Source organism: Archocentrus centrarchus, chromosome 8 (genome assembly GCF_007364275.1).
Source record: "Archocentrus centrarchus isolate MPI-CPG fArcCen1 chromosome 8, fArcCen1, whole genome shotgun sequence".
Taxonomy (NCBI): Eukaryota; Metazoa; Chordata; class Actinopteri; order Cichliformes; family Cichlidae; genus Archocentrus; species Archocentrus centrarchus.
The window spans coordinates 22,784,394-22,805,867 of record NC_044353.1 but is presented as its reverse complement, the minus strand read 5'-3'; the positions used below and the strand labels follow the sequence as shown (position 1 = coordinate 22,805,867).

The 21,474-nt window shown below is 41.3% G+C and overlaps 1 protein-coding gene across 1 annotated transcript in view; it reads right to left on the bottom strand.

Moving 5' to 3' along the window:
• The window catches only part of dnm2a (dynamin 2a), a 31,793-nt gene that overhangs the window by 1,655 nt on the left and 8,664 nt on the right, over positions 1-21,474 (bottom strand). Inside the window, 21 exon segments of the mRNA XM_030735198.1 lie at positions 2,204-2,467; positions 2,597-2,820; positions 4,092-4,256; positions 4,552-4,663; positions 4,803-4,912; positions 7,014-7,124; positions 9,324-9,335; positions 10,271-10,322; positions 12,109-12,179; positions 13,265-13,351; positions 15,211-15,349; positions 16,010-16,077; positions 16,210-16,345; positions 16,496-16,638; positions 16,770-16,930; positions 17,026-17,124; positions 18,081-18,284; positions 19,712-19,726; positions 19,729-19,794; positions 19,797-19,856; positions 20,090-20,163. Coding sequence (XP_030591058.1) covers positions 2,204-2,467; positions 2,597-2,820; positions 4,092-4,256; positions 4,552-4,663; positions 4,803-4,912; positions 7,014-7,124; positions 9,324-9,335; positions 10,271-10,322; positions 12,109-12,179; positions 13,265-13,351; positions 15,211-15,349; positions 16,010-16,077; positions 16,210-16,345; positions 16,496-16,638; positions 16,770-16,930; positions 17,026-17,124; positions 18,081-18,284; positions 19,712-19,726; positions 19,729-19,794; positions 19,797-19,856; positions 20,090-20,163 — 2,373 coding nt within the window.

Below are 21,474 nucleotides of genomic sequence, written 5' to 3'. Positions count from 1 at the left end.
GTCAGCTGGGCTAATTAATTATCTTCCCTCGATGCAGACTGAAATCTAGGGAACTTCTCTTGACAGGATGTGCCTTCATAAACCACAACTCCCAGCACCCGCTCACCACTACTGATCAAACCGAAAACAAGAAAACCTCTAAGTGCCTGATGTAACCCCCAGTTTCCCCTTAAATGCTTAAAAATATATATATAGTTTTTTTCTTTTAATTATGGTCAAATATGTTCAAAGAGCAATCCAAAGATATCAGCAAATAATCACAGCTGAACCAAGTGCACGTCCAAGTTTAGACAGCTAATCCCTGTAGCAAAACCCCAATAACAGAAGCCGAGGAGCTGAAGAGAACATACGTGTAGAGAGATGATACAATTGCTACTAAAAAAATAAAGAAAAAAAAAAAAAAAAAAAGCCCACGATATAAATAAAGCACAAGGAGATGCTGACCCCCTTCTACTGAAGTCTAATCTATGACACGAGGGTTAGTGCCTTCTTCAGTTCAATGACTAGTTGCATTTTGGGCTTTGATTATGATCGATAGCATGCTGTGTCATACACCCTACAGTAAAATGAGATATAATCTAACTCCCTGGTTTAGGCCAGCTATATACAATGATGTTTTTATGCATGGAAGCATAAGTGATAGAATATTTTGTTGAAAATTAAGCCCAGAAAGAGACGTGACATCTGCTCTATGCTTAATACCATCTTCACACTCTAAGACACAGATCTGTCTTCATCCACACACCCCTCAGCTTCATCAAGTTTATCCTCTCTGAGAGAGAGAAAACTGTACCATGTGCGCTGTTCTGTTTGAATCAGCTAATCCAGGAATTAATTCTCCTCCAAGGCTGTAGGGCCTCACTGAGGTATGACTGAGACTGAAAGGATTAAAATTCAAGGCTTCTCAATCTCCAAATTAGTGGAGCAAGCTTCCCCAGAAAGTGCAGACAGCCTTCAGTCCATCTTTTTTCCCCCCTCTGCTGGGGTTTTTATGCATAGTGTTACGGTAACGGGCTGCAGCATCCCGCCTGTGAGTGGTTTAACGTAAGGCTAGGTGGTTAGATCAAACTGCTTGACATCTTTTCATTATGGAACTGAAGCCACTTCTCTCAGTCTCAGGCAACCCTGCCCTGTCTTTTTACGCTCTGCTGCGATTAAGATTTCATTTTAAAGCTACATTTATAACTGTCATTAAAAAGGACAAAGTCACTCAAATAAAATAACACAAGGGGAGGAAAAAAAAAATCTGAAACCACCAAAAATGAAAAATAATAAACAACAACAGTGATAACAAGATATTGTTTTTCAATATGAAATCAGAAGACCCAAGAGAACGTTAACAGCAGGTTATGAGGGTATATTACAAAGAGAAACCTTGACTTGAATATCCAGGCATATCCACAAAAAAAAAAAAAAAAAAAAAAAAAAAAAAAAAAAAAGAAAAAGTGGAGGGGGGAGAAGAAAGCCAGCCTGTACCAGTTAATAACTTAATAAATGTACTTCTGCTGGGAACCTTGCCAGGAAATTAACCAGTTATTACATTTAAAAAATATTGAATCATCTCCTAGTGACAGAAGCTGAATACATCTCACAGATGAGCGGAGTTTTTTCTCTTTGATAGCAGTCAAATGCAATATTCAAGTGGTTAAGGGCTTGCGTTCGTTCCTGCGCACTTATAAACACATAATTAGCAGCTTATTAACATTGCTTGAACATATATCAATGCGGCTTGACAATGCACGTTATGCACTACTATCAATCAGCCCCTCCCCTTGAGCCCCTGCCCCTGACTATAGTGTGGAGATACACACATCCACACACAGACACACACACTTAGGTGGACTTGGCCACAGGTCTAGTCTAGCAGGGAAGGCTCAGCAGGGCGAATAATGGTGGGCCGGTGAGAAGGAGCACCAGGGGGTCTTCGGCTGTAACGAGGAGAGAAAAACCAGGACAAGAAGTGAGATGTGCTCACAAAGAGGCAGTGAAGAAACCAAACAACCCAGCAAAGAGAAACAAGGGAAGGACTGAGAAGAGAATGATGCGCATAGAAATAACAGGTATGAATACAGATGGCAGACACAAACCATGCCTGTAACTCTCGAAAGAAAGACAAGGAGATGTCAGAGACAAATGGTTACAAAGTCAGCGCAACAAAATTACAGAAAACACCTGCTGGTCATATCATAAAAGTAAAACGTACCTGGGAATATTGGGAGGGCCACGAGCGGGCCGGGAGGGGATCTGTGGGGGTGCGCTGAAGGGATCCTGACTGCTGTTGAAGGCATTGATGGGTGGGCCTGGGCGGGAGGGGATTGGGGGTGCACCAAAGGCTGGAGAGGGATTAAGCGGTGCTCCAAAGGCAGGAGAAGGGTTCAGGGGTGGTCCTGGTGTTGGGCCTCTCACAGCAGGGGGACGGCTGGGGGGCTGGGTGGCTGCAGGAACCGGCCGGTGCTGAGGGGTTGGGCTGAGAGAAAGAAATTACAGAGAGAGAAAACTTTTACATCATTAAAAAACAAACAAACAAACAAAAACCAGTCTCCTGTGTTCTTCAAGTGTGTCCCAACTATTATATATACAACTGGTCAACCCTCACCTGGTTTCCTGGATCCAGGTGTCATTTACAGGTGGTGGCACTGGCGTGGTGATTGTGTTGGCGCTGATGTCACCAATAATGACCAGTGCTTCCTTGAGTGCATGATACATGCGCAACATTTCGTCTCTACGCTGGGCCTGGTCAGCTGACTCCTCCATGAGGCTGTTCTGGTCCCCAGATGAATAGAGGTAGGCCAGTAGCTCTGAGTGGATAAAGTCCTTCGCCTAAAAGGAGGACATATCGATCAATGCAGAACTTAGATATGGAGCAGCAAAGTGAGATAATATCATGGCTGGAATAAGAAAAATACGGTGTTAATAATTACTCACAAAAGCAAAAATGTGTGTGGATCTGTGACCAAATATATTAGAAAGTCTTGGCAAAGGCGCTGCTTAGTAAACAGTTGTGTAGGAGTTTGTTAAAAAGAGTGTCTGTGTGTGTGTGTGTGTGTGTGTGGGGGGGGGGGGGGGGGTTGCTGGACTGCTAAAAAGCACCAAAGTAGGCTTGCTAGAATAATAAATCACAATAAATGGACAGTAGGCAAGTTACTGTGAACATGCCTCATAAATTCTCTTCATTAATGTCTTCAGGTTGATGACTGTGTCAAAATAAAATGCATGACTAATGCTGCTACTAAACCAACAAGAAAACTAAAAGCTGTTCTCCAAAGCTCTATGGTACAATGGCATTTAGACCTTAAATACAATTAAAAGCTTGTTTTTAATGTCAGATCTCTGGTTTTGTCTAATAATAGAAAGATAATGATCAACAGAACTAGTAACTCACATGCTACATCCTCCCACAGTGCACAGAAATACACTGAGTATACAGGAGGGATAGTGTGCAGAGCTGCAATCTTTTAGGCCATGCATAGTGCTGCAAAAGGAGATGCTCTCATTTAGAGTTTAGGTTGAGATACAGCTACTGCCAGCATTTATCACGGCACATATCCACACAATTAGGACACACTGTAACCAGTGAGTGTGCCTGAATGTATTCTGCACTGTATGAAGTGGCTGTCACAGCTTAACTGCCTTCTTTTCTGCAAATTTTCTATAAGTGAAATACAGTGCAGTGTTGCAATAACAGAGCCAGAACATGCAGACACTGTTGGGATTTATGTATTTCAGATGGTTGAACAGTGTGAGGAAAAAAAACACTTCTTTCCAACATTAAATAGAATGTGTGGGTGTCAACCGTTTTCTGCAATTATCAATTGATCAAACCCACTTCATGCTACAACTGCATAAAACTCTGCTGAGGCATTTTTCATTTTGTTACTCAAATATGTGTGTCACTTCCCCTGATGAGGCACAATGTAAAGAGATCAGTGCCTGCTCTGAGAAATTGTGCCCAATTTATAACCAGGAGTCCTCCACACTCTAACGATCAGCTTTCCAGTGTGATTGAACAAATATCTTCTACTTCTAATGTTATTACCAATTCTGAGCCTAGTCAATGACTTCTGTCTGGTGCTGAGAACTGCCAAACTTACGTTGTTGATCATGAGGTGCATGATGGTCTTGGGCACGAGATCTCTGATGGATTTGTTTATGATGCCGATGTACGAGTCCACCAGGTTGCGGATGGTTTCCACTTGCCGCTCCAATTGAGGATCCATAGAGAACGTGTCTGCAGGGGCAGCGTCCTCATTCTCCACCTTTACCACAACATCGATAACACACAACAGCAAACATGAAGCAGAACTAAAGCCTTTACACATACACATTTGCTTCCTGAAAAAGGAGGAAATATAAAAACTGTCCTAAAATGTAAACCGAGAAAAACAGAGGTATCATGTGTCCATGGTTTCACATTAAGTGCAAACTGTGGGCTTGATGAGGAATTCTGGCTCTCTATTGAATTCCTCATCAACCAGATCAAATAATGTTTGCTATAATGTACCATTTCCAAATGTACACTTTTTAGTCAAACAAGAAGTCCATCTCACATACCTGGTCCTTCTCTGGATAAACTCCTGCCCTGAGGAAGGACGCTTTCCAGCTGTCCACATCCTCTTGAGAATCACAGGCCAGTTCTATTTGGCGAAGATCCTTGTACACGTTCCTGTAGAGATAAACAACAAGTGGCTGTGTGTAGCCTCACTCCAGTACACAAATTCATGCATGCACAAAGTCACAAAGAAAAGATAGGCCTGCAGTAACACAGGTCAACAAGTATGGGTCCTCTTAACAACATGACTTACCTCTGCTCAGTGTTGAAGATTCCAAAGATATGCTTTGTAGACATAAAGCCTTTCTCCACATCTCTGATTTTCAGGTTATCCAAGGGCAGCATATACTTCTTTTCTTTTTCCTAGCATGAGACCGAAGAAATGAGTTTTTACACAGACCAGAGTAAAAATAACAGGCAAACCTTGAACATGTAACACAGAGCAAGTGAAGACTTCTACACACAGCTGCAATCACATTTATTGAACCTCTTCACAGTCAAGACATTTATCGTGATGTGCACAACGCGTAATGAAATAAAAGCATTGGTAAACAAACAGAATTCAAAAGTGTATTTGAGTAATTTTGTTTTTTTTTAGAAAATGATTAATGGTACTAAAATAAATAAAACCTTCTTCCAAACAGACCCGTAAGGGGGGGGGGGGGGGGGGGGGGGGGGGGGTCAGGATATTGAGAGCCTCCTTTGTCCTTCATGGCTTCTGGTATTCCCCAGAACCTTCTGAAGCCACTCTTCAAATTCTAGTTTCTCTGTGAGGAAAATGGTCATCTTACAGTTTTCTTCTTTTTCAGTTTTTCCATTTGCTTTCTTTAAATACTGCAGAAAGATCAGATGCTTTCAATTTGAATATTTCACTCAACTCCCAAATGTTTATAGAATTTCTAAATGATGAAGAAGCCTATAATGTGCAAACCCTTAGGTCTCTGTAAGGTTGAAGAGCTCTGACTGCAACTGTACACTGTAGACGAAAAATCAGAGCATTGCTCTAACACTTCGGCACCAATGAGCAGACATGATGGAATGCATTTCCTCTGTGTGGATGACCACCAGGCTGGTGGGATGAAGAAATGCATGATGACTGCGAGGAGGAGGATAAGAAGAAGAGGAGGAGCATGCTGGAGCTCTCGGGGGGGATGGGGTGCCAGCTTTCGCTGTTGAGCAAAGACATCTGGAAGCATTTATGTCTGCACTACCGCAGAGAGCGGCGCAGGCCCAACAGTTACATCACTCTCAGTTCCTGATGATCCCCCGCCCTCACCACACATTTACAATTTATTTAATAAAAAAAAAAAAAAAAAAAAAAATCTCTAACCGCACGTGTAAAGACAAACAAACACAGATGAACCTAAATAAACTGAAGAAATACATAAAACCGATCTTTGGGTGTGTGTGCGTAACAACGCGCTCGCACAGATACACCCAATTTCTCAAACATTTAGGCTGACTCATGTGAACAAGCGCCTACACACATGCACACTTGTACACACAATCACCCCCCCACCCCCCTCCCCCGTAACCCAGTACGATTTCCTGCAAATTCCAAAGTCAGATCCCGGCTGGAACATTTCAGCCCGCCTGCCACGTCAGTTTGCCTCCACCATCGTACCGCGCTCCTTTCTCTTCGCTTTTTCACAAAAGGCTATTAATGTAAACTTCACCCTTTCCGTTAGTGTTCGTGCACACTAACGTTTTTGTGGTGACTGTTTAAGCGGGATTTTTATTTTTTATTATTTTTATCTTGGTGAAAGAATGGATACAGCTGAGGGCTAAGGGCCATCAAGTGGTAAGTAATCCAATGATTTTTATGCATTTCATGCAATCAAAATAATATGAGACAAACTTTCATTTTTGTTAAATCAGTTAAGCCTTTTCACTGATCATTTTAAGTTTATCCATCAGTGCACTAATGTGTTTCTTGTAGTGAATGTTACTCTCCTTGTCCTTAAATTCAAGAGTCTTCTGTATAAAACGTCAGTGTGCGCAAACACATTTAGACAAGAAGGGTTGTCGCATGTCATCTGTCTGACTCACTTTAAACGTATTGTTATAAAAGGTTAAAACTTTATGTTGTATTTTAAATGCGTTTAACAAAATACAAGTACTGTATTACTTTGATAATACTGACATTACAAACAAGCAGTTTTCATATATACTTGGCGTTTTCTTCATATGTACCATTACTAAGGTAATATTTGCTCTTTGTGTCCTCTGTCCTCCAGTAGCAGCCTGCAGACGCAATGACCTCTGGGTCCTTCCTCCCATCAGAGACCTTCTCAGCCCTCAACCCCCACCTCGCCTGCCCAGTGTTCAGACTACCTGTTCATCAGGCTCCAGCTGAACAGTAGTCTGCACATTGGTTAGGCTAGGCTTGGAAAAAACACCAAATGGCCACTTGGGATAGTTTACATCAGCTGCAGTATCTTAACAGCGCAGGAATTCCTCTCACCTCCTCATCTTTGTACCAGGACAGGGACTCAGCAGTCAGGACAAACCAGTATTCCTTGGAGCCTCCTTTCATGATGCTGATGTTGATGGTTAGCCAACCTTTCCTGATCACCTACATAGCGAGGAGGAGGAGAATATGAGGGAGAAGGGTTGTAGGGAGAGAGGGGTACCAGAAGGATGGAGGGAAAGCTTTAACAATGAGGCTAAAGCACTGGTGAACTGTGGGCCGCATAAACTGTGGGTTTGCATCATTAATTCTGGGATTTAACTAACAACAATAAAACCTTACCCACTTACCTGTTAGGTCATAGTATGTTTTCTTGTGTTTTTTTAATGTACTCATTAAACATGTTAACTAAATAAGTCTAATATTTACTTAGCTAGGCATTACAAGAAAGAAACTTATAAAATGAAGTGACCAAAAGGACAGTAAAACATGCACATATTACATAGCATGTATTCTATGTAATATGGATGATTAGTTATAAGAGTGTTAAGATTAGCTGAAAACTGGGATGTAGGCCTTGTTGTCTACAGTCCACAGAAAGGAAATCATTAAAACAAAACAAACAAAACAGGACCAGATGGTACCCAGAGCACGGCCGCTCTGATACAAAGTCAAAGACCAAAGGTCGACGGTGGTATGTTAATGTCAGCGGGTCAGGAAAGCATAGCCTATACACTGGAAGTCAGAGAGCGGCATTGTCAGTGGGGTTAGTTGGACTCGGAGATACAAGCGGTAAATACTTGATTGTAAAAGAAAGAAGTAAAGAAGGAGAAGTGAAGTGCAGTGAAGGAGATTAAATGCAGAGCCAAGCAGACAGACAGAGTTGGCTGAGATCACAACTTAAACAGCAAAGTGAAAATCTAAAGTGGAGAGCTGGAGAGGGAATCAATTTGAGGAAAATGGTGCATGCATTTTAGAGGAGCCAATGTAACCACAGCTTCTCCATTTTCTCACACAAGGTTTCATGCATTTCAAGTACAATATGGGAAACTATCTTTGAAAAGTGTGCTCTTTCGCAGAGTACATCTAAGTGGAAATGTCCATTTCAAAACCTGCTTTAGACCTCTCTCCTGCACTCCCTCTCCATCCAGGAGAGGACTGGAGTGAATGATGGGGAAGAAAGGTTAATTAGTTCAAAAGTGCCAACATAAACATGGGACAGGAGGCAAGAATGCAGAAGCTAAAAGTGGTAGTTTGCCTTGGCGAGGACATAACGCAACTTTTCAGAGCACGAAAATGACTTAACCCCAGTGGATTAAAGTCAGGTAGAAATATTGCTTCTTTTAACATCAGATGAGCAATGGGAAGGTTTCACAGGGGAAATGTTTTTGTTTCTATAGTCAGCTAATTTAAGTGTTTGTGATGCAATGGTTAATTTAAGGTGTTAGACTACAGCAAAGCTTAACACCAAGTCAAAGGAAAGAAATTCATGTGATTGGAGTGAAGCATGCCACTTTGAATTTGTCTTGTTAAATAGTAAGAAAATAAAGATGACAAAAACATTTTGATTAATGAATTAAATCCAAAAGCCATGATCAATCACAGTACAAAACACAGCTTTGGTTAGTAAAAAACTATTTTAGCATGAATTAAATCTAACAATCAATGCATAAAAGAAAAAAAAACAAACAAACTGTGTCATGTTTCTGATTTAATCGCTCCATTCTCACTACCCGTTTTGTCCCCAGTGACATGATGATTTCAACAAGGCAAACTTTTACGTCACCGTGCATGAGGCAGCAGCAGAGGTAAAAACCCAAAGACAGGAGAACTGATGCCTCCACGGTCACTGGTGGAAGATTTCCTCATTATCTTCCTCTGCTCTTGACAGAGAGAACAAACGCACTACAAAGTGCCACAACCTTTAACGGCCACGAAACAATTCATATCTTCTTCATAATAATCAGTGGAGAAAATGTTAGTAGCAAACCAAAATGTAGAATTAATGACAATTACTGTCATATTAAAGAGAAGAATTACGAGTGTTGCTCTGGAGACAGTCCAAATTACTGGACTGTGTGCGGATGACAGAATTGTAATCGATATCACTTTAGTCAGTCTGGAGACTCTACCTTCTCCTCGTAGACTTCTCCTAGCGTGCCAAGCTGCAGAGGGGTAGAACAATTCATTATGATGAAAGTATAAAGTTTTATTTGCAGGAACTACCTGTTCAACCCGTTATTTCATAGCAGTCTGTCTTTGGAACCCTAACTACACCAGATGACCTTTCTGTGATGGCCTCAGTTCTTCTGCATGGGCTACCCCTGCTGCCCCTGGCAGGGTGTGGGTCTGAGGGGTACTTACCAGAATCTCACCCTGCAGTAATAGGAAGGGGAGGGAGATTAAAGCAAAGGGGGGGTAGTAGTATAAAATCAAAGCCAAAATAAATAATGTAAGGAAGCAAAGAAGCAAAGATGAGGGACAAGATGTAGGAGGAAGGAGGAAAAGAAGAGGAATGAAGCAGTAACACAGGAGGAAACATGGAGGAAATCCATGTGGCAACCACAGAAAAGCAGATGAAGAGAGAGGAGAAAGAAAGAAAGAGGTAGAGAGAGAAAGAGAGAGCAAGAGAGTTACATGCAATTAGAATTACTTCAATACCACAATTTGGTTATGTCATATTTGTCGCTCAGTTGATAGGTGCAGGATCCATGCACAGTCTGTATTTTAATACAAAGGATGCTTGAGAGTTAATGAGAAGGCAAAACGATCAATATAATTCTCTGATCCATTGCTACTTTGCTTCACACCATCATGCATGGGTCACATGCAAACAGCAATTAATAAACAGCCAGAGACAAATGCTTAAAAAAATCAAAACAAAACAAAAAAAAAGAAACAAAGCAGTGAAGCGGGGTGTTCTTCAAGTTCACTAAGGCAACGCTCCCCTTATTGAAACTGCCATTGAGGCTAATTAGCAGGAATGCAATAATAATACAAACTGCCTTAAATACACTTTACAACTGTACAAACCTGACTGCAAAACACTCTGAATAAAACAGAGATGGAGATGTACCAGCTTTATAACACTGTAGATAAAGACCAGCCAGCTCAACATGAGAGTTAGAAAAGACTGTATCGTTAACAGTTAGGTAGGTCGAGACAGATTAATGGCCAAGGTTCTTAATCATTGCTAAGTTATGTCAGGTATGCTCACTAGGTTGATTAATAGGCTGGTAATGGGAGGCATCAGTAAAGGAAGATTAAATCTGGGATTGGTGAAAAGGACAAAGCTGAGTGATCAAACATACCTGGTTGGGAATGGCCCTCTTCTTGTTTGCAGCTGTGTTCCTCTGCTGAGCACTGTCATTACACAAGGGAGGGGGGATACTGATTACCACACACCTTACACCATCACTCAAATATTCACAAGTCACCTCTATTTATTCATTTTGATGGCTATGGTTGTTTATATTTATATGTTTAGAATTCACCTGTCTCAGTTTAGTTAGTATTATCAAACAAATAAATACACACACATGAATGTGGAAGTGGGCTGCAGAGGTTTTATTTATTATATGACAAAACCCTCAAACTTTTTTCGGTTTGCCCACCTGTTGTTGCCGTACACGGGGGAGCTACCATCATCCAGCCTTCTGTAGTCAAGACTGAAAGTGATGTCACGAGAACCGTTAAACAGCCCTTGCTTACCGCCGACAAGTTTCATCAATCCACTTGCCATGCAGAGGCTAAACCCGCACACACGCACACACGCTAGGGCTTGCTTTGTTATTGGTCAATGACACAACCCACACAGAGCAGGGGAGCTCCACTCAACTACAAGCTACTCTAACGATTACGCTAAAAAGAACACGAATTCAACCACAAACTGCTTAGGAATATACCACAAACACAGTGAAAGCTTTGCAATGTGCAAATGAGTTTCGAGTGCACAAAAGCAGCTAGAAGTGAATGCAGTAAAACGTCAGCACTTCCCTATTCATTGCTAACATAAGCAGTGTTTACAGCAACAAACAGTTTACAGGAAAGAGGATAATGTATCTGTCAAACAACCAAGCATGCTTGACTTTGGAGGGAGTAGTAACGCTGCATGCAGCGGGGAGAAGGCGGCATTTAAGTGACCTTGATCAATGTGACATCCACCTCACTGAGAGGGAGAGATGTGTGCTAATAATGCTACATCACTAATTGGCATGCTACATCACACTGAGGCACAGCAGTTTACAACATGTATGCAATTATAAGCTGGAGCTGGGCACTCAATACTCCAATCATCCTATTGCAACCCTGTGAGCTTGCCAATGTCCAATATGATCAGCGGGACGTAACAGAGACGTGGGGTCTAGCTCGAGTGTTTCCCTCTATGTCGCCTACTTTGGTTTGACACAAATTAACACTTATTGAGAAGCCTTTACCAACTCACTGACCTGCTGCTGACTCCAGTAAACTTTACTTTTTCTGTCTCTCCTCTGCTTCACATTGTGAGCTCTGCACAAACATGGAGAGAAACTAGAGAGTAGAAACTAGCACCTCTGCAAATGCGCAATTACCTTACTCTCCTATTTCAAACCAAACCAGCAGATGAAATATTCTCCTTTTGCTCTCTCTTGCAATAGCTCTGGGCATCCAATCCACACATGCACATTCATTTGAAAGTGTGCAGAGCTGTGACCATGACCTGTGTGTGTGTGTGTGTGTGTGTGTTGTCTGGCAATTATATGCCAGTGTAGCCAATGTGGAACTACAGAAGGGGAAACAAGGAGGGGAAAACAAGCTACACATTGCCTTGGCTGGCATTTTTTTTGAGGATCACTGAACACAGCTGACTCCTCTGGCCATCACCTATGGGCACAAACTTGTTACAGGAAATGCCTTGAATGAGCAGCAGCAAAGCAATTGTGAAGGCTCTAAAGTGGCAGCTGGGTTGCATGTTATTGATTGCTGAAAGTTACGGATTACAGGTCTTTTCTTTAAGAAAGAAGAAAAAGAAAAATCAATGGAACCACAAGTTCAGACAAAAGGCAATTTAAACTTAATCAAACAGCACAGTGCCAGCGCTGAGACACGGGTCACAGACAACAGGCTGTAAATTGGGGTAGAAGGGTGGAGGGGGGGGGGGGGTACATACTTAGCAAAGCCTATGAAGTCCTCATGGTTGGTGTTGATGTAGGACAGCTCAATGTCAATCAGCAGCAGAACCTTAGAGGCAGAAAATTATGATTAAGAGGGAGAGGTCTCAAACACCAGTTATAGCGGGCACAAAGTTGAAAGTCTCACTTGTGACATTACACAGTGAACAAAACAAAACCCTGTCATTTAAAGCTAAATTCACAGTTGTGTTGAAACAGGCCGTCAGGTGTGGCAGTGGAATCGAGAACATAATTTTCAGGTCAACATGTTTTGATTCTTGTTTGAAAGTGTTGCTACCCAGAATGAAACTCCAACATGGACAATTTCAACCTGAAACTAAATTAATACAGTTTCTGATTTTCTAAGCAGAATTCTGCTTAGCTGTGAAAATTAATCAGAAATGACTAAAATTAAACAGGAAGTAGGAATATATTTCTAGCATATGTGGCTGATTAACCTTTTTTTTTTTCCCCTCTTAAGAATAAGCAGATAATTGTGTTGACTCATTTGGTCATAATACTGCTTACCAAACATTTACCAGTGATGACTGGGGAGATAAGCTTTTTCAGGTTTCTCACAAACACATTCAAGAGCTTGTTCACAGTTGCGATCCCTTCTGATTAAAAAAAAAATAAAACCTTAGTGTATACAATGTTCTAATATACGGGATGTGAGATGCAGCTGATGTTGTGATCTGTACGTCCACCTGTAGCTGTGAGAACCGCAAATATAAACACACTGCAAGGAAAACAGTTTAGAATTTGTTTGCGCATCACTGGTAAGCTTGCATGCTGCACCAACAGATAAACTAGCATAGCATGATCTTAGATTACTGATAAAGAATGGCAGGGAGACAAAAGCTGCCCTTAAATGGAAACAACATGCTCTCTCATGCTTCAGACAGAAGAACAGCAGACACAGAAACTGACGATGGCAGATGACTCATTAATACAGTTAATGGTAGGTGTTAAAATGTCAGCTATATTTTTCTCCTTTCATATAACATCACATGTCACTTTATCCTACCAGCTTAACAGAACATTGGACTGGGGAACTGTAGATTTTTGCATTTTTGCAAATGAAAATGATCAAAGGATGACCTGAAATTACTCTGCGCTAGAGAGACCCGTTTAATCAACATGCCAGCAGCTCACCTGGTCCTTGCTCTTCCCTTCTCTTTCTCTGATATGAGTGGTGACAATTCTCTCAGTCTCCTCTCTCAGTCTGGGGTAGGAATTGAGCTGAAAGGGAACACAAACACATAACTGCGGCCTTGAACTGAGACACATGCACACTTACATGTGAGCTTGAGCTTAATAAGACTTACCAATAAGTATCAGAGAGAAACAGGAGTGAGAAGTGAAAATAAGTAGGAAACAAAGAAAAGGGAAAGAGATAGTCAAGTGACATTGCAGTGTCACACATATCCAGGCAGTCACAATCCAGCACACACGCACAAACGGACTTTAAAAGGCACAGTGAGAGCCTGTTATATAAGGTGGCAGAATCAGCCAGGGATGACTACAGGTACAAAAAAGATCAATTTTGCAATGTTGGATGATTGCTATTGTTTTAATCATCAGTTTGTTTGTTTGTTTTTGCCATTTAAAACATCTCTAGCTGATTGTAGATGGCTGTATTAGTGAAGACTGGATGAGAAAGAGCAGGGTGGGTGAGGCAGAGAAAAAGACAGGGACTATGGATGTCTGGGTAACTGAGTATTTTTTATCGTGTCTTGTATGCGGTGACTTCGTCTGTCCACAAGATGGTATTGGAGAGCCGTTGCTATGGAAACGCTTCATTCAAGCTGTCACAGCACCCACAGAGCCCTTAGGGCTCTGAATATAATCTCAGCCCACACCCCCCACCCCACTCACATCATTCCCTTTCCATCCGGTTCAGCAGATAACAGAATGTCAGTCTGCCATGTGGGTCAGCGAGGGAGCGGCGGTAGGCTCGCCTCTGCTCAGACAGACCAGCAGCGATGTGGAGGTGGGGGGGAAAAAAAATAAATGCTTTAATGAGCTGATGCTTAGGTCAGATGGTATGTGGGAGCCAGCTGGTGGAAATTTTAAGTTGTGCTTAAAATTTCAAATGTGGGTAAATCCGACCCGCAATCAAAATGGGACTGCAACTTCTAGAAGTACGAAGGCAGCAGGGACAGGACGATGCACACATTCAACGCAGTGGACACAGATGGTGTGGTGGCAAAGGGTCGTTTGGAGCTTATTTGACTGGGGTGAAAACTTCATGACAGTGATACACATTTACAAAGAAAAGGAATCTTCTGCTTTTAATGCCATCTTCCCAGCAGGTGTGTCCCTGGTTACCTTGACGGCACACTTCATGACGAGTGCAGTGAGCTCAGACACCACAAGGTCCACACATTTGAGGCTGGGCTCTTTGAGTTTGAGGATCTGCTTTTTGACAATTGCCTCGAAAGCCAGGTCAGGGGTGAAGAGCCCCGTTCTGAGAGGTCATTGGGTCAGAGTGAATTTGGTTAAGGTGGTAGAGAGACAGGGAAAGGTGGGAATTGAAAAAAAGAGGAAAATTGGAGACAGGGAGGAAGAAAAGAGGAAATAAAAAGAGAAGTCTTTATTCAGTTAGTCACTTCTAGTTGCAGACAGACAAAATCAAACAGTGGAGAAGGACAAGCTACAGGTTCTTCACATTCTCTTCCTTCACTAGCCAGTCCCACTTGAACTAGGTTAATATGGTTTAGACTTAAGTCAAATTTACACCTTATATCCCACGCTATGTTTTACTGGCATTATGCACCGAGTTGTGAGACCTACAGCTTGTCCAGGAGAGACTTGAGATGTTCGTTCCTGAAAACATCTCATATCCACAACAACACGTCACCTGTCACAACACTCCAAAACACGACAGCGCTGCCTGCACACAGAGCTCACGGGGCTGGGTGGAGCCGAGAGCAAACTGCACAGAACTATTCTCCTTTAAAAAAAAAATCCTCAGCAGAGAATTCTCCAGAAGAAGATTGCTCGACTAATGTCCTGTGTCAGTTCACCCTCTGGCACACCCATGGTTTCCCCCGCCCTGTGTCTCGGCTGGGTCGGGAGATGCTGGACACCTGCAGTACCTTGTTGGTGCACTGCCTGACTGTGTTGATGAGCTCCTGAATGACCAGATCGATACATTTGAGACAGGGCGTTTTCAGCTTAACGATCTGCTTTTTCACGATGGCCTCAAACGCCAGGTCTGGAGTGAACAGCCCCGTTCTGAGGATGCACAGAGAGACAGAGGCACAGTGGCAGACAGATGGGACAGTTAACGGACATGTGGGTGAGAGGGGAAAAAAAAAAAAATAATAGACAGGCAATGAGACAAAAAGACAAAACAGGCAGTTGTGAAGAGATATACTACTGACGACGGCAAAGACAAATGAAAAATTTAAATACTGACAAATAAGACCGGAGAAGTGGAGATGAAGTGCCAAAGACAGCCGAATGTGCATATAATTAAACAACAAGGACAAATGAGATAAGACAGACAGAAGATTTTCATTAAGGAATATATGACAACACAAATGCAGCTGATACAGATACATGTAACACAAAATCTCATTATAACTGAATGCTTTAGCAGACAGAAACAAAAAAGGAGTGGGTGGTTTTGCAGTGAGGAGATAAAGGGATTGAAAGAACACTGAGGAAAAGTAGAAGAATTATAGTTCGCATACAACACTTTCTGAATACACCAATTTTAATTGGTGCTTTTAGTGTATGTTTCCAAGGCTTGATTATGGAAATTTGAATTGTAGTAGAATAAAAGCTTTGATGAAGGGAGAAAATCAAGTGTGTGGCTACAGCAGCATTTAAATTGAAACAGAAAAGAGGCGTTTTTTTAAGGGTTTTTTTTATTTGCCACATTCCACTTGCCTGACACCGTGGACATTCTTGATTGCGTGACTGATTTCCCGTCGTAGCTCCTTCTCATCAAAAACAATCTGAAAAAAAGGGGAGATGACACACACAAAAAAAAAAACTTTAGATGTAAAGTAATCCTTTAACCCAAATTTTACGAGTACACTAAGGGAAATATGAAGGATACCCTGTGTCTGCTATGCCTAAGTACTAACCTTGACTAGTTCGAAGGGGAAACGCTCATGGAAGATGCGGTTGATCTTGGCACCACCTGACAGCTCATTGGTATCCACCTGATCCCCAGAGCCTTCAATGCACTTCTCAAAGTCCACACCAAACTGCTGTACCATCCTGATCAAGAACACAAGACAAGCGGCTTTGAGAATACCCTGCTTGCTCTTCACTAAAACACTGAAGTCAAAGGTATAATAAAAAAGGTGCTTAGTTTGAGTAGCACAGCCCTATCTTGGGAACCTTTTTAATTAGTTCATTTGCACATACTGCAACAAAGCCTTTGTCTTGCGTGTTGGGTCATCCGGACGGAAGTTCTTGTACTCCTCGACCTCCTTCTCCAGGGAGAGGAGCTGACTCTGCAGCTTACTTCGCAGACCAGGCAGGGTATCCCTGATGTGATTGGTCAATTGCTATAGACAGAAGTAGCCTTTTTTAAGGAAATCACTGACATGGAAATAACGAAATAATATTTTACCATTTAAAGATTTTGTTTTTTTTTTGTTTGTTTTTTTTAAAGAAAGAAGAACAGCTGCAAGCAAACCTGGTTAAGTGATTTTTGTAAGTGTGGTGTACCCATACGCTCTGCCATGTGTCTATAGGCAGGATGGGACAGGAAGAATTTTCTCTCAGCAGCCAGAGCAGCACGAATGTCCTTCTTCCCATCAATATCTTTCTGACTGCGGTTCACCACACCTATGTAACCTAAACACACACACACACACACACACACATAAACAGTCATTCCAGGAGCAAAAATAAAGCCAGTAAATGTGTGTGAGTGTGTGCATTATCCTCACCCCTCCGCAGTGGCAGCAGTTTGTTTTCAAGGATGTCCCGTGCATCTGTCCCTTCATCCATGAGGTCCAGTTTTGTTATAACACCAATGGTACGCAGACCTACACACAATTATTAAGTGTAATTATACAATTTTTTACAGATTTAATATTTCTCTATTCCATACATCCTACAGGATATAACAAGGATGTCTGCATCCATTACTGCATTAATAAAATATTATAAGATAAACTTTTTTTTTTTTTGCGTCACTTACTTTTCCAGCCCTTTGCTTTAGAGATAATGTGCAAATATTTTTCATGCAATAGTAAAATGTCTCACTTTAAAATTTTGATGAAAGTTCTATTACAAATAAGATATGGGTTTATGAGATTTGTAAATCACTGCATTCTGTTTTTATTTACATTTTACACAGCATCCCAACATTCCTGACAACTATTCACACTCATGGCAAATTTTAAAATCACTAACCTAATAAGTTAACAGAGCAATTTGCAATCCTAAAACAGGTGAAAATGAAAAGAACCCCAAGAGCAACAACAGAAAACCTGCAGATCGATATAATTCCCTACAGTCTTTGTTCACTCATCAGAAAAAAAATTTCTCATCTTTATTCACGTTATAATGTAGCTACAGGAAACATCTAATGGATATTCTGTGAAACACGAGTTCACATTGTGTTTCAAGGAACTGGTTAATGTGCTCCATAAAGACATGACAATTAAGGCTATTTGTGTGTTAGTTTAGTCAAGTTGTGTTTGCGTATTACTGTGTGCTGATGATCAAACAATATTATGTGTAACAAAATCCCAAATCCTGGTAACTCCAAACAGTTCACCAACAATGCATATTACATCAGTGTCTTTCATCCCTGGCAGAGCCCTTAGCAAAAAATAAGATGTGTTCCACACTGAGCTGCTGATGAAACAGCAGCAGCAGATTAAAGGTAAGGTAATAGGTATCATAACATGCACTGTTAAGTGTACTTTTTAATTAAAACTTTGGGTTTGCCGGGCTGCTCTCTGAATGTTAAACTGCTAGAAAGATACATGCTTACCCTGCGGGTCCACCTCCTTTGCAATCTTCAAAGCGTCCGAGTTAGCCAGATCAGTGTTAGCAGGAGTGACTGCCAGGATCAGACAGCTTTCCTTGGTAATGAACTGCAACAGCATATCTCTGATCTGGTGCTCTATGTCTGGTGGCTGATCTCCTACAGCAACCTTAGTCATTCCCGGGAGGTCAATCAGTGTCAGGTTCAGCACTGAGTCACAAGGACAGAAATCGAAATAAGTCATAAATACACATTTTGTTTTTTGGGGGTTTTGTTGGCAGCTGCGTTGGAGTCAATCAGGTTTCCTGAGTGGAAAAAGTAATTGCAGATATGTCATTGTGTTTGCTCAAGTAAGGTGTTTCAATTATTTTTCAAACAGGGAAGTTTATTAGGGCCTGAACCCTATTATTATTTTTATTATTATTTGTATTATCATTAGTCACAAACATGGCTTTCTTATTTGAAAGCCTAAACATGCTCAAAAGCTTATGAACACTCAAGTACTTTGAGTCTCGAATTTAATACACAATTTTAGGTATTTTAACTATTACACACACTTGGCATTCTTCATGAGTTCACGCCTGAAAACATCTAAATACCAATACCACAGAGTCACAGTCAGAGCATCACATACTGGCAACAGGAACAGACATTATGTGAGAAAGATTATCCAACGTACATGACATTTTCATTGTGTGCTCTACACATCATACGGGCAACGTGACATATAGTTAGTGTGTGTTGTCTATCGCCACCTAGTGGGCACAAGAAGTCACACATAACTCATGTAATGCCAGGTCTTAAGAGATCAACAATCCCGCAGGAAAGAGCTGCAGCATTCCCTGATCACAGCACACCGTCACCGCACACAAAGGTGCAATGGCAGCTTTATTTTTCATTTTGTTATTTACATTTATATGATTTATAATTCATATGAAAACAGCAGTGAATTTAATTTTTTTCTGTTTCTTACACAAATGGTTTATTTGGAAGAACCACTGAGCAATGGAAACAATAAAAAAAACACACGTGTGTGCATTAAATGTTTGATGTTTTAACAAAATCATGTTGGTCCAATCCAAAACAATTCCCTGGCTATCGGACGACCACTTGCTAGTGCTAAAAGCCGCGTTTGCAAGTTGTGGTAATAGCAAACAGTTCCAATAGTGAACCAATGAAATTCTCAGTCCGGCGCAGTGCCAGGCGATCAACCGCTGGCTAAAACCCTGCAATATTTATATGAACATCAAGAGAGTGACTATGAAATAGATTTTAAAAACCAGCACGAGAAAGAAATTCTTCAAGCTGCACAGGTTTTCTAATACTTTATAAAATATTTCGTAAAATTCCAGGAATATTAAATGGTGATAACAATATACTCTATATAATCATTTTATCTATAGATAACATGACTGAATATACCTAATCTTCTGACTTACTGTATGAAATTATTGGCCTATCAGACAGAGTACTGTACTGACACAATGATCAGTTTTAAAGATACAGACACCAGAGGATGAACCGTATAGAGAAAAGGGGTTGACATATAAATGGTCTTAATATGTAACTGAGAGCAAAAAAGGTTTATGAACAAGACATTGTGTGATTATAGTCTCAAAAAGACTTGTGTCCATTACCATGTGGGGAGTACACCTCAGGTTAATTGGGATAGGAGAGATGCCTTTGTTGGAGCCTGTTATCCTGTCGGTCTCTGCCTCTCAACCCGCACTTCTTCAAAATCCACAAACTTCTTTCCTTTGCAGTGCAGGAATTCAGCATATTCTACACACAGTGACAGAGTGACGTTTACAAGGGGAAAGGAGGAGAGAAGGGGAGACAAATGACAAAGGGAATGAAAATAAAAGGGAACGAGAGGAAAATATTAAATTAAAGAGATGAAAGCAGCAAATAGAAGACAGCATGCCTGGCTTGAGGCATTGTGACCGAGAGGCCATTTGCAGGGCAGCAACAAAAGGAGACTGGGCTATGGCTGTGTACAGGACAGGCATACTCACCTGCTTTATTGTTGATCAGCTGCAAAATGAGAGGTCTGCGGGTCACAATGCCTGATCCACGTGGAAGGAAGTCCCTGAGTGAAAGAGAGAGAGAGAGAGAGAGAAAGGAAAATAAACACCAGGTATGTTGTAAGGGTGATAAAGAAAAAAATACAAGCAAGCAAAACAGAAAGAAAAAAGTTAGTTAAATTATTTATTGCACTCAGTGTCAATTTCCTCACAGTGTAGCCTCTGGCAAATTGATGAGCACAGGATAATTTCACACCTCCGACTTCTCTCACGACCAATTAAATGTGAAAGTTATTTTTCTCATCATTACAGCAAGAGACCAATGCAGGCACACCCACAGCTGCTACTGTGAGCAAAACACACCTTAAAATATATTTATGGTTGTTATATTGGAAATGATTTGCACTAAAATTCAGTTTCAATATATGGATTTGAACACGTCTCCTTTTATACTGAGACAAACAGGCTGAAATTACCGTATTTTTCGGACTATAAGCCGCTACTTTTTTCCCACGTTTTGAACCATGCGGCTTATAGCCCGGTGCGGCGTTTCTGTGGATTTTTCTTTAACCACCAGGGGGCTCTTTAGCAGGATATGAATCATGGGACGTCAAAGTTGGAAATCAAAGAAGAAAGCGCCAACAAGTGCTAGCAGCAGGCACAAAAGAGATTTTTTTCAAACTCCCTCATCATGGAAACCACAAAAAGAACTTCCTATGATGCCGCTTTTAAGTTGAGGGCTATCGACCTGGCACTACAGGAGGGAAATAGAGCCGCTGCACGTAAGCTCGGCGTGAACGAATCAATGGTGAATTGACTTGTTATAACTCAAATTTGGGGTTGTCTGTCCCCTCTGCTGAGTGCCGAGTAATTGTGGAAAACCGAGAGCGGCGGAGATACCAGCGGCTTATAGCCCGGTGCGGCTTATATGTACGTTTCCAGTTTTTTCCAAAAAATTTGTAGGTGCGGCTTATAGTATGGTGCGCTCTATAGTCCGGAAAATACGGTATATTGCCATCTAAGGCCAAATCCTCAGGTGGGTCCACAGACACCGATTTATGAGACAAGTCTCACACCATGAAGGCACAATGAAGGCACCTGTGCTGATCTTACTGATACTAAAGCATTGTGTGATTCACTGCTGAATGGCCTGCATTCAGTGAAACTAATATTTGATACAATGTTTTTTCTCACATTTTTTTTTTTTTAGACAGACTACATATGTACACATTAACAGGTAAACTGAGGTTTTTCAAAAACTTTGGGTCACCATGTACCAAAAGATTTGAGTAAGAAGACAACCCTTAGCCTCCAACTGTCTCTGTAATTCATTCATTTTAGATGAATTGCTAATTTTCCAATATTGTCAAATATCC